Genomic DNA, 13,854 nt, shown 5'->3' with positions numbered 1-13,854 from the left:
TCCATTTATTACAAAACCAACAAAGGCGGTGTAGTTGAATGGCAGAAGGACTTCTGTTTACATTGCCTAGGCTGAATGCTAACTCTCTGATAGCTATTCCTACCTGCACCTGGACTATGCCCCAACTACTGAACAGCAACGCATGATTTCCCAGACCATTACTGACCTCATCATCTCTGGGGATTTTCCTCCACCTCACTCCCCACCTCCCAAACTCATAATTCTCCATCTTTGCACAACCCGCTTCTACCTCCTCCACAAGATCGTCAAATGGACTGTCCAGGTAGACCTATCGTTTCAGCCAGCTCCTGTCCCATCAAACCTATTTCATCTTAAGTCGACTTTTTTCTCTCCTTGTCCAGTCCTTTCCCACTTATATCTGCGACTCTTCTGATGCCCTCTCACGTCAACAAATTCCAATTTTCTGGTCTTAACCATCTCCTTTTCGTTATGGACGTACAGTCCATTTGCACCTCCATCCCTCACCATGATGACCTGTGGGCCCTCTGATGCTTCCTTGAACAGGGACCCAACCATTTCCATTCACCACCACCCTCCTCCGCATCGCTGAACTTGTTCTCACATTTAACAATTTTTCCCTCAACTCCACTCGTTACTGCCAGATAAGAGGTGTCACTATGGGAACCCACATTGAGTCCCACCTATAGAATCGAAGAATGATACAGCACAGAAGGAGGCTTTTCAGCCCATCGTATCTGTGTGGGTTCTTTGAAAGAGCCATCCAATTAGTCCCATTTTCCCATCCCTTTCCCCATAGCCCTGCAAATTTTTCCCCTTCAATTTATCCAATTCCCGTTTGAAAGTTACTATTGAATCTGCTTCCACCGCCCTTTCAGGCAGTGCATTCCAAAACATAACAACTTGCTGAATTTAAAAATGTCTCCTCATTTCTCCTCTGGTTCTTTTGCCAATTATCTTACATTTGTGTCGTCTGGTTACCAACCCTTCAGCCACTGGAAACAGTTTCTCCTTATTTACTCTGTCAAAACCCTTCATGATTTTGAAACCTCTACTAAATCTCCCCTTAACCCTCTCTGCTGTAAGGAGAGCAACCCCAACTTCTCCAGTCTCGCCACTTAACTGAAGTCCCGCATCCCTGGTACCATTCTTGAAAACTACTCCTCGCCCTCTCTAAGGCCTTGATATCCTTCCTAAAGTGTGGTGTGTAGAATTGGCCACAATACTTAATCTGGGGCCTATGCAGTGATTTATAAAGGTTTAGCATAACTTCCTTGCTTTTGTACTCTATGCCTCAGTTTATAAAGCCAAGGATACAGTATGCCTTTTTAGCAGCTTTCTCAACTTGTCCTGCTACCGTCAAAGATTTGTGTACATACACCCCCAGGTCTGTCTGCTCCTGCATCCCGTTCAAAATTGTACCATTTAGTTTATATTGCCTCTCCTCATTCTTCGTACCAAAATGCATCACTTCATGCTTCTCTGCATTAAATTGAATTTGCCATATGTCTGCCCATTTTACCAGTCAGTGTGTGTCCTCTTGAAGTCTCTTATTATCTTCCTCACTGATTTACTACATTTCCAAGTTTCGTGTCAGCTCACATGTCTCTCCTTTTGTAGGATATGTTGAACATTCTTTGTTACAGTCCTAGAGTCCTCTGGAATTAAGCTCATAGATCTTTTTTGGCCGGCATGAGCACAATGGGCTGAATGGCCTCCTTCTGTGCTGTAACTTTCTATGATTCCAACTGAAATCACCTTCCCTGGTTTTTTTTTCCATTACATAGATGACTCTCGGTGCTGTTTTCTGCTCTCGTCCTGATATAGAGAATTTTATTAATTTTACATCAAATTTCCACCCCATCCTTTTCTTTGCATGGTCCATTTCTGACTTTCCCGTCCTTCCTGTATCTCCTATCTCTAGGAACAAGTTGTCCATTGATATCAATTACAAATCCATCGACTCCTATAACTATCTATCTGGATTATACTTCCTCCCACCCCACTTCCTGTAAAGGCTGCATTCCCTTCTTTCAATTTCTCCATCTCCACCTAATCTGTTCTGTTACCACCTTCCACACTAGAGCTTCCGAAATGTCCTCCTTTTTTCTTAGCAAAGGATTCCCTTCCACTGTGGTCCCTCCCATTTCCCGTGCTTATATTCTCACTCCTTTTCTTCCTGTGCCTAGAACTGTGATAGGTTCCCCTGCCCTTACCTTCCATACCACCAGCCTCCATAGTCGACAGATCATCTTCTGTAATTTCTAAATACATTATAGCCTGCAATATATAACTGATGATTCTGTCTTGAGCCATGTTTCCGTTAACCTTTTCCTATTATAAATTGCTATATTCATATTTATAATAGAAATTGCTTATATAAAGCATTGAAATAACAAACTTTTAATGCCAGAATTAAGCAAGTAATATAAATTAGAGATTTTTCAAACAAAAGACATTGAATAAAAGAATTTGCTCATGTAGAGTTTTTTTAGAAAAAAACATTTTTTTATATTTATCTTCTAAAGTATTCCATTAATTTGGCATTTTGTGTTGCGATTTGTTGTATTTGTCCATCAGGTGCTAAATGGTCCACTAAGAAAAGAGTTTGGACACTCTTGACCTATTTACAATATTTTGTAGAAGTGTGATGAATGGTTTTGTGTCCTATTATCATCTGACAGATGTATCCAGTTAATAGGAAACACTTGTAAACCTATGTATGCTTACAGCTTCCCGATTAATGTACTAAATGCTTCACTAAAACAGTTTTTATACATCCTAAAACTCTTTATAGAGAATGGTTACTGTGTGATTGATTTTTATTTTGTGTATGTTTGGGTTACTTGGAAATTCTGTTGTTCAGATATTTTCAGAGAATTATAAACATTCTAATTTTTATTTTCCAGCAAAAGAGGAGTGGAATACCAGAATCACCAAACTAAGGAGGATGGTCGAAGAACTCTTCAGCAAGAAATATGGTATTTTTTCTTAAAGTCCCTAGTTTTTCTATTTGAATTCACCTCTATTTATTAGCTCTTTTGTCCATCGTGAAATTGAAACCTCCAGCTTCTACAAAGATTCAATTTTACTGATTTGATACTGGGCATTCGTTGTTAAAGGTTTGGAAAAGAAGCAATTCCTGGCATTCTCTCCCTCGTTCTGTTTAGCCAGGTACAAGATTACCAGTTCTTTTTCTTTGCAGCCAGGGATATCATTCTATGTTCCTTATCATCTTTGTGGTAGCTCTCAGGAAGTTCAAAAGAAAACCAACGTGCTTCACATAACTATTGATAACAGAGCAATTACTTAGCAACACAGTACCAGGAATTCCTACAGTAAATCACAATTTGAAGTCCTTTAGAAACTAGCGTTTGCTCTGCAGTAATCGGCCATGTTTCTGCTCTGGATCTCCACTGGTGGCCTCGGGAAGGAATTGTCCTCCAAGGGGTGTGCCTACAGCCAGAACCTATCTAGTCTCTAGCTGTCTGGTAATAGCAACATGCCTGGCTTGGTGATGAATTCATCTTTGAAACATTTTGGCCCAATGCAATTGGACTATGACTGAATCTTCTTAGCCCATCAACCATCAGGAGTTCTAAGTTGGCATTTCCGTTAATGGTGTAAGGCAAATCAATACATGGCTGAACAGATGATATTACAATAATTTGATGTATGAATAAAAAGGCAGGACCCATTGCCTGACCTGTCGAGAAGCAGTCCAACTAGGTTGTTGCTGCGTGAACCAACTCTTGGCTTAATATTTGGCCACGGTAGCAAACATGGCAGCAGGTGCTCTTGATCATTTGACATTTTATCCTCACTGGTTGAACATCCATACTTGGATTGTCTAGGATATATTACAGAAGTGGTGATACCCGGAGACTGACCTATTTGCTTCACTGGGTAGTCAGTACTCCATTGTTTCTACTCTAGAATTAGGGCGAGTCCTGCTGGATAAACTCTCCACTTGGAATATATTTTCATGTCTGATTTTCCAGGATGCTACAGATTATCACAAGCTTAAAGCATCCGTTTGATCTCACCCTTTCAGAATACCAACCATATTGTCTTCCCATTGATCCTTTTTAAACGTGACTTTGTTTTCAGGGGTAGTGAATTACTAGCTGTGTTGCCAGATTAACTCTAGTAGAATGAATTTTGTTCTTTGTGCATATTCCACACTCTGTGTTCATTCTTGACCATCCACTCAAACTTATAAGGGAGCATTTCTGGGTTTTAGGATTTTGATTCCTTAGCAGAGACTAGCTGTAGGACAAATTGAACTAGCACTCCAGTGCGCGACTAAGACTATTGATAGGATTCTGGAGTGGAATGCCGTATGTAAAAGTACCCGAAATGTTTGATGTTGAAATATCATTGAGAGCATGTGTAGCATGTGTTTTCCTCAGAACGATTCTGACCTAAATTAACTCCTGTGGTGTTTTGGAGAATAATTTCATTTGAAGAATGAAGATAACTGTACAAGTTAGGTAGGCTATCTTTGTCTAGTGATATGTTGGATTGTAACTATTTCTTGCAATGGGTACAACCAGTCTATTTGTTGAACTTAAGTTCTTCAGGTGCAGTTTAAAAGTACACTAAAATATAAAAAATCTTGATGTAACCTGCACTTCCTGTTTGTCAGACTTGCTTCCTGTGTCATGGTTCTGTCGTGCATGGGTGCAATGCCTGGGTAGTAAGGTTTATCTCTAAGGTATATATACTTACCTTTCAATGCTCTCAACGCTAGGTGATGCAGCCACTCCTCCAAGCATCATCTCCTAGGTCCATTCCTCTAGGTGACACTGCAGCTAAGTGTTTTTCTTTAACTTTAACTTCTGACACTGGTTTCCTTCAAAATGTTTTTTATTTTTAATTTATTTAACATTTATTTCCCACTGTTGCTAGGTAAGTTTTATTTAAATTTAATTTTAATTTACTTGCTGCCTCCAAAGGCCTCAGGACCTCGTCTTTCTCCCCTATTTCTTTTCTCTTAGGCTTGCGTGATCTTGTGTGGCCTCCCAGCTTGGATCTGTTTCTGCCCCCCTTCCCCCTGACTATCTCACCTGCCTCCTGCTGTGCCTCTGACAGCTTGCCTACCTGTTCGGCTCCATGTTCGGGCTGTCTCCTCCATCGTGTGTCACCTTGTGCTTGGGCCTTGCTGCCTGGCCTGTCCTGGTTGCCATGCTTTGCCGAATTCCTAGCAGTAAGCTAGGAAAATAGTAGAACGAGGTTACACAATATTGAGTGCTGTATTCTATTTATAGTGTGTTAAACCTTTTTAAAAAAAAAATTGTTGGTTTCCCAGCTTAGTGCTGGGTGATGTGGCTCTGGTTGTCTACCCTTGGGCGGATAAAGTGGCGAGGAGGGAGTGGATAGAGGGGAGGGGCAGACACAGGCTGAGAATAGTTAAAAAAGTTTGGGGAGGCCCTGTGAATTGAGCGGTGGTGGTTAGGGGAAGGGATACAGAGACAGATTAGGCAAGAGGGTTGGGGAGGGGATATGAAAGGAGGTGCCGAGGGTTGCGGGAGGAATTTTCCCTGCATCTGCCACAAGAAAATGTGGCTTGTGGCTCTCAGCAGCTCCCTTTCCTGCAACACCATGCTACCTATCACCTCCCAGCCGAAAGGAGAGGGGAAAGACATTGGAAAAAGAAGTAGAGGAGGAGGGAGATAAAGGAACAGCAAAACTATGGCGGACATGGAAGAGAGGTACCATATGCCCCGGCTTACATTGTGCAGTGCCACAGGAGACCCACTATTTTGTATAAAATAGAAAAAAAAAGGTTGTTTTGCACTTTTTGACCTGAACAACAGAAGATTATAAAGGTGTGACTCTTACGCTCACTCATGGTTGTACTTAATACTTGCTGTAGTCAGTGTATACAACAGTTAGAGCAAGGTAGTACAATAGAGTCAGCTGTGAGTTTATAACAATGAGTCTGAATTTGTGCTAGTGCAAAAACAGTACCTAGTGTAATTCTGGTTTATTGTTGTACAAATGTAACACCTGCAATTTAGATTAATTTGCATTTTGAAGATGGGATTATGGAAAATTTCAGAGTCGATAAAGTAACAGGCTAAATTCAACGACCCCATGCCCCTGGCATGGAGCCTTGCTAAGTCTCTCAAACATTGTAGATCCAATTCTATGCTCCAGTCGAGTGAGGCAGTTTTGCCAAATTTACACTAATATTCAATGTGCAGGGTTAACAGATCATTGGTATAGATTCTGTGACAAAAATTTTTAACATTGAGTTGTTTATTCATTTTAATTCTGATGTTGCTGTTGCTTACAGCTGAAGCCATGGGACAGACACAAGCAATGATTGTGCCCTATCGTAAATTTGAATCTCACCCTAAAGACCTCTATGTGGAGGGTTTACCTGACAATATTCCATTCAGAAGCCCTTCTTGGTATGGAATTCCTAGGCTAGAGAAGATCCTACAAGCAAGTAATCGGATTAAGTTTGTTATTAAAAGGTTGGTTTGGTTTCGATTTTATTTTTAATTGCAACACTTCTAAGGTGCAACCAATTAATTTTAGGCTTTGTGTTTGTTGCGAGTTAAAGTTGGACTTCATTTAAAAAAAATCTGACTGAGAAGTGGCATGGGGAGGTGAAAACATAGTACATTTCAGATCAAAACGACTTTAAGCTATGTACCATCAAAATAGAGTACGGTGTAATTGATCAGGGTGAGCTTTGGACAAGAGCTGCATACCATTATATGGTGTGCTTCTCAGTGGGCAAGCATTTTTAATTGGTTAGTGTTAGAGTACCTACTACTCTATTCTAAATGTGAAAGATATTATCTATCTAGCAGTGGATTTATGCTTCAGTGCTCACTCAGTCTTGAAAAATGTTTAAAGATTGTTGAAGCAGTGTTGGATGTACATCCCAACTTGCTATAGTTGACTATTTGATTAGAATTTCCATTGCATTGTTAATGTTAGCAGTACTAAGTCTTGATCAATAAACTCGTGTTTGGAGGAGCTGATTTTGAGACAGTTTCAAATTGAGCCAAATGAAGTAAACCCTTTGAAGTTAATGTAAATTGAAGGCTTTAGTCAGGTGATTGTAAATTTTAGGTTTAAATTTAATCTTTTGGTTAAAACTGATAGAAAATTCATTTTCCTTCAATAAAAAAATTAATTGTTCAATAAAATATGATTCAAATTTCATCTTTTTTTGTCTTTCTGATGTAATCTATTTTCTCCCTTCCTAGATCAGAACTACTGGTTAATGAGCAAAGTGAATCCAATATACAGAGATCAAACCCAGCAGGTAGGAGCCATTTCCCCCTCTCTACTCTCTTGGTATAAACTAAATAAATGTAGATGTTTGTCGGGGAGGTTAATCAGTACTCTATATTAAGTGATATGCAAGATGTCAGCCGCATTTGTGATATTAGTCATCAGCTGTGGCTCAGTGGTAGCACTCTTGCTCCTAAGTCAGAAGGTTGTGAGTTCAAGCCCCACTCCAAAGAGTTGAACAAATAGGGGTCAATTTTCAGCCACCCCACCTGGCGGTAACGGGAAAGGGAGAACTTTGGTGGCTAAGACGCCCACTGGAAGCAGCCAGAAGCCTCATAAATGTATGCATTTTAACTGAGGCCTGATCAGAGAAGCTACCACGGCTTTCCTGCCAAACTGAAGTAGATCTGCAGGCTGAAGAGGCCCTCCAAGGTAAAACTTTCCTTTGTGGGACCAAGAGGAGTAGGAGTGCTCCTTCAGGCCCCACAAGAAAAGTAGGGCTGCCTCTTCCTAAGACGACTGCTCATCCTGCCGAAATCCTTTCCCAGTGATTTAAATGCTTGCCAGCAAGCCTCCCTCTCCAGTGCCGGCCAGCAGCCCACAGCTGTCCAAATTTCCACCTACCAGTCTGCTGCCGCTTTCCACCTGTTTTTGGTGGGCAGCTGACCAGCCACATGTGGATCAGGCCTGGAACTTAAAATCTGCTGGACCTGAAATCTTGGCCAGCAAGGGAGTTTTGAACTTGCCTTGCCCATCCACTTCCCCCTAATGCCGCCTGCCGCAAACCTGCCCAAGGTGAAAATCAAACCTGTAATCTAGGCTGATGCCCCACTGCAATACTGAGTGACTGCTGCACTGTTGGAAGTGGCGACTTTTGGATGAGACATTAAACCGAGGCCCTTCAAGTGGACGTAAAAGATCGCATGGCACTATTCGAAGAAGAGCAGGGGAATTCTCCCGGTGTCCTGGTCAATGTTTATCCCTCATCCAACAACCGCAAAATAAATTATCTGGTCATCTATTTCGTTCGTGGGAGCTTGCTCTGCGTAATTTCTCTACCACCTTTCCCTACATTACAACTGCGACTACACGTCAAAAAATGTTTCATTGGCTGTGAAGCACTTTGGGACGCCCTGAGGAGCTGGAAGATACTGTATAAATGCAAGTACTTTCTTTATCCTTTTTTCCCCATATGTTTCAATTTTGAATGACAACATGTTGGGGGTGGGGAGAGGAGGTGGTATAAACCCTCAACTGCAAGTTTTTATGTTGTCTGACTAAAAACTGACCTGAAAGATGAGAAAAACACAAGCTTTTCTCCCAATATTATTCAATCTGCATTTATCCAACTGACTGCATCAAGTACCAATTTGGGGTTTCTCATCTTTTTGTCCCTCTAATGAAGAACTTGGACCCAGAAAAGAGAACCAGATAGCATGTTACCTTGCTCATGAGATTTTTGAGAGAAATTCCAAGTGAAATAAGAAATCCCATTCATTGAAACAGATTAGCATCTGGATAGCTTCTTTGTTAGGTGATCCAAAACTAGTGGACAAGAATTTGAACCTGCTTTCCCTACATCACAACAGTGACTACACTTCAGAAGTATTTCATTGGATGTAAAGCGCTTTGGGACATCCCGATGTTATATAATTGCAAGTCCTTTTCTTCATTAGATAGTCCAAACAAGCTTTGTTAGGTGCCTTGGGGAAAAAAATTATAGGAAAAATCTGACTAGAATCCTGGAATTTATTTATATACTGCTTTGAAAGCAAAAAATAAATAATTTAAAACTAGCTGCTAAAGCCAATAAACCAAATTGAACCCAATAAATGTTCTCTGGAAAAACTGACTGGGTCTCATGGTCCAGAATTTGGTATCAAAATAACGGTGAGGCTAACGGTGCTCACTGTTATTTATGTGCAAATTGCACAGCAAATTCAGGCAAGGGCAGATGTGCAGTTAAATGCGAAAGTCCGAAAGTTGCTGTCCGAGATGCGCCACTCCGCCGTTAGCTTCGCGAAAGCGGTATCTCGCTGTCTGACTCACCATTGAACTGCGTGAAGTTCCTGTACTTGCGTGGTAGATATGAACTCAACTCACCACAAAGTTAGGGCTTGACCATTTCAGTCGAAGTACCCTTTTAACAGTGTGATAAGTGTTAATTACTACCAGTCAACCTCTCTGGCACTGAAAATTAACTATTACAAGTGTGGAGTCTCATTCTGTCAGGTTTTAATTGTTAGATTTTATTTTAAACTTTATCTTTGTCTCTTTTTTTCTCTCTCAATCTAATCTTTCTTTCCCTCTTTTTATTTCTCTTTCTTTACCTGATTTGATGTTGAATTCACCATTCTAACTTAGACTTCCTTGTTCAGACCTGTTCATTTAACAATCCTTCATCCTGATTGGTTAAGGAGATACACAGTTGCTTGCCCTGTTCACTCAGATCCCAGATGCACTGTAGAGGGTCTATAGTCATTTCCATCTCACACTTCCTGCAACTTGCAGTGCAAAATATCATGGGGATTAAACGGGCAAGGGCAATTCTAACTAACGGTGGGTTACAACAAATTCTGGGCCATTATAAATAACTAGTGCTATTTCAATATAGTTTACTTCAAAATGAATTCTGGAGCTAGACACCGTATTCTGTGCTAGGTAACAGTCAGCTTTATTCTACTGATGAGGGACAGGAGGATTTACAGTATACTGCCAGGACACTGAGTCCATAAGTTCAACAGTTTCCATGAATGCATATTCAAATCCGAAAATCCTGATAAGTATCCAGTGCATTTCCACATTACATACAAAATATAGCGACTCTGTGGTTCTGTTCAGAACAGAAGACCCATCCTATCTTTGTCAAAAGCTGCAGGCTGCCAGGATCAGATAATTGGTTCTGCAGAGAAAAGATGGAAAAAAAGAATAATGAGTGAGAAATTAGAGTATGAGAAAAAGCTAGCTAGAAATATAAAAACAGATAGTAAGAGTTTCTACAGGTATTTAAAAAGGGAAAGAGCATTGGTCCTCTAGAGATTGAGTCTGGGGAATTAATAATGGAGAATAAGGAAATGGCGGATGAATTGAACAGATATTTTGCATCCGTCTTCACTGTAGAGGGTACAAATAACATGCCAGAAATAATTGTGAATCAAGAGGTGAAAGGGAGGGAGGAACTTAAAACATTTACAATCACCAGGGAAAGAGTTCTGAAAAAATTATTAGAACTAAAAGCTGACAAGTCCCCAGGTCCTGAAGGACCTCATCTGAGGTTCTTAAAAGAAGTGGCTGCAGAGATAATAGATGCATTGGTATTAGTTTTCCAAAATTCCCTAGATTCTGGAAGGGTCCCATCAGATTGGAAAATAGCGAATGTAACTCCTCTATTCAAGAAAGGAGGGAGACAGAAAGCAGGAAACTGTCATAGGGAAAATGCTAGAATCTATTATTAAGGAGGTTATAGCAGGGCACTTAGAAAATCTCAAATCAATCAGGCAGAGTCAACACTGCTTTGTGAAAGGGAAATCGTGTTTGACTAATTTATTAGAGTACTTTGAGGAAGTAACAAGCAACGTCGATAAAGAGGATCCTGTGGATGTGGTATACTTGGATTTCCAGAAGGCTTTTGACAAGCTGCCACACAAAAGAGCTCATGGTGTAGGGGGTAATATATTCGCATGGATAAAGGATTGGTTAGCTAACAGGAAACAGAGAGTAGGCATAAATGGGTCATTTTCAGGTTGGCAAGATGTAACGAGTGGAGTGCCACAGGGACCGGTGCTTGGGCCTCAACTATTTACAATCTATATCAATGACTTGGATGAAGGGACTGAATGTATGGTTGCTAATTTTGCTGATGACACAAAAGTAGGTAGGAAAGTAAGTTTTGAAGAGGACATAAGGAGTTTGCAAAGGGATATAGATAGGTTAAGTGAGTGGGCAAAAATTTGGCAGATGGAGTATAATGTGGGAATATGAGAACTTGTCCACTTTGGCAGGAAGAATAGAAAAGTAGTATATTTAAATGGAGAGATTGCAGAACTCTGAGGTACAGAGAGATCTGTGTGTCCTAGTACATGAATCACAAAAAGTTAGTATGCAGGTACTGCAAGTGATTAGGAAGGCAAATGAATGTTGTCATTTATTGCAAGGGGAATGGAATATAAAAGTAGAGGTATTTTTGCTACAGTTGTACAGGGCATTGGTGAGACCACATCTAGAATACTGTGTGCAGTTTTGGGCTCCTTATTTAAGAAGGGACATAATTGCTTTAGAGGCAGTTCAGAGAAGGTTCACTCGACTGATTCCTGGGTCGAGGGGGTTATCTTACGAGGAAAGGTTGGACAAGTTGGGCCTGTATACGCTTTAGTTTAGAAGAATGAGAGGTGATCTTATTGAAACGTATAAGATTCTGAGGGGACTAGAAGGGGTAGATGCTGAGAGGATGTTTCCCCTTGTGGGAGAGACTAGAGCTAGGGGCCACAGTTTAAAGATAAGGGGTCTCCCATTTAAGACGGAGATAAGATTTTTTTCTCTGAAGGTCATGAGTCTGGAACTCCCTTCCCCAGAGAGTGGTGGAGGCAGGGTCATTGAATATTTTTACGGCTGAGTTAGATAGATTCCTGATTAATAAAGGAGTCAAAGGTTATAGTAGTTAGACTGGAAAGTAGGGCTGAGGTCACATTTGGATCAGCCATGATCTTATCAAATGGCAGAGCAGGCTCGAGGGGCCGAATGGCCTACTCTTGCTCTTAAGTCGTATGTTCGTAACACAACGGGGTCGTCTAATGCAAGTGATGGCAACCAAAGTGGAAGTGCAGGGCATATAATCAATCGGATTGAATTTTCAGATGTCCATGATGTCAAACCTGTAGCCTGCTGTCATATATCTTTTACTAAGGGATAATAGCGTCATAGAAATCAGGTGACGCTATCATTTAAAGAAGAATTAGCAGGTGTTACAGTTTCTAGTTATTCAGCTGTGTGAGATGTGGGTGGCAGCAAGAATGATCATTGTCCATAATGTACTGAAATTAAGTGTAGGAAGTGGTGGTGTTTCAATTTCAGCCACTGGAAGACCCAAATTCCTTCTGGCGCAATAGTTATCATCACATTGGACGCTTAGAACCATAGAAGTTTACAGCATACATGCTTGGCAGCTCTTTGCGAGGATAATTGAGAACTAATCTCACTGCCGTACTCATATCCCTCTTACTCTGCTTCAAATATTATCCACTTTTGCCTTGTATGATAGCGATCTCTGCCTCAACTATTCCCTGTGACGAAGCATTGTATGAGTTTATATGATGCTATCTACCTGCATGCACTGAAAGGGAATTGTATATTTGACCCTCTACGTGTGTCTGTTCATCCATACACTGCAGCACCTTTGCATTGAGTGTATACTCCTTTTTCTGCCACAAATGTATTACCTTGCACGCCTGCATTCAATTACATTGCCCACCTGTCTGCTCATTATACTAATCTATCTTTGTCCTCCCACTTTTGTCATCAAGAAATGTTGCTATTGTACTCACTATGCCCAACTCCAAATCACCTATATATACTGGGAACAAAACTGGGTGCAATATTTACCCCTGGGGTACACCACTTCCAACCTTAGTCAAAAATAGAAAGAAAACAGCTTTTTGTATTGGCGCATGCAACGGTTGGGGAGGAAGAAACTATCCAAGAATTGGTTGTTAGGGCTTTATGAAAAAAGAAGGAAAAAAATGGTCATTTATCTACCCTCACCTCTTCATCCTGACTCCTTATACAGATTGTTCAAGTGAGCTTATTGCGTGATGGGAAGAATTCCCAGCATTCATCCACTCTTCTGTTGAACCCTAGAATGGTTACGGCACAGAAGGAAGCCATTTGACCCATTGAGCTGTGCCGACTGCTTTGCACATCTGATTAAAGAAAGCTTGTGAGATACAATCATATTAGAACAAAATATAACTCAGTATCTTGTCTTTTTACATTATAATCTTTCAACACTTGCATTTCAAAATACCATTGTTATGTAATTTGAGGTTTTTTCGTCCCACTACATTTCTATATCCATCTTTCTCACAATGTCTTCTGATTTGCTTTGGTCCCTTTTAACTCTTCTTTGACACAGGTTTTTTGAGTTCTGCATCATGCTGTGGCTTGTTCAATATTGTAAATTTGGCTGCTAGATTGTGTAAGAAAATTATTCCACTGTCAAGGTTGTAGATAAGAGATTGTATAGGGATAGTATTAGATCCAAAGAGGAGACATAAAACTACCAGAAAAAGCGGCAAGCCTGAGTATTGGGAGCAGTTTAGAATTCAGCAAAGGAGAACAAAGATTGATTGATTAAGAGGGGAAAAATAAAGTATGAGTATAAACTAGCAGGGAACATAAAAACTGACTGACTGTAAAAGCTTCTATAAATATGTCACAAGAAAAAGATTAGTGAAGACAAATGTAGGTCCCTTACAGTCAGAAATGGGGGAAATTATAATGGGGAACAAAGAAATGGCAGAACAATTAAACACATACATTGGTTCTGCCTTCACAAAGGAGGACCCAAATAACCTCCTGGAAATGTTAAGGAACCAAGGGTCTAGTGAGAGGGAGGAACTGAAG

At 40.5% G+C, this 13,854-nt stretch overlaps 1 protein-coding gene across 7 annotated transcripts in view; it reads left to right on the top strand.

Annotated features, from left to right (window-relative positions):
• The window catches only part of LOC137344834 (general transcription factor II-I-like), a 168,879-nt gene that overhangs the window by 107,005 nt on the left and 48,020 nt on the right, over positions 1-13,854 (top strand). For all 7 annotated transcript variants that reach the window (XM_068008018.1, XM_068008019.1, XM_068008020.1 and 4 more), the window contains 3 exons: positions 2,889-2,960; positions 6,281-6,464; positions 7,209-7,267. In XM_068008018.1, coding sequence (XP_067864119.1) covers positions 2,889-2,960; positions 6,281-6,464; positions 7,209-7,267 — 315 coding nt within the window. The remainder of the gene's footprint in view (positions 1-2,888; positions 2,961-6,280; positions 6,465-7,208; positions 7,268-13,854) is intronic.

This window comes from Heptranchias perlo, chromosome 28 (genome assembly GCF_035084215.1).
Source record: "Heptranchias perlo isolate sHepPer1 chromosome 28, sHepPer1.hap1, whole genome shotgun sequence".
Taxonomy (NCBI): Eukaryota; Metazoa; Chordata; class Chondrichthyes; order Hexanchiformes; family Hexanchidae; genus Heptranchias; species Heptranchias perlo.
The sequence above is the reverse complement of the archived record's forward strand: the minus strand, read 5'-3'. Positions and strand labels throughout refer to the sequence as shown.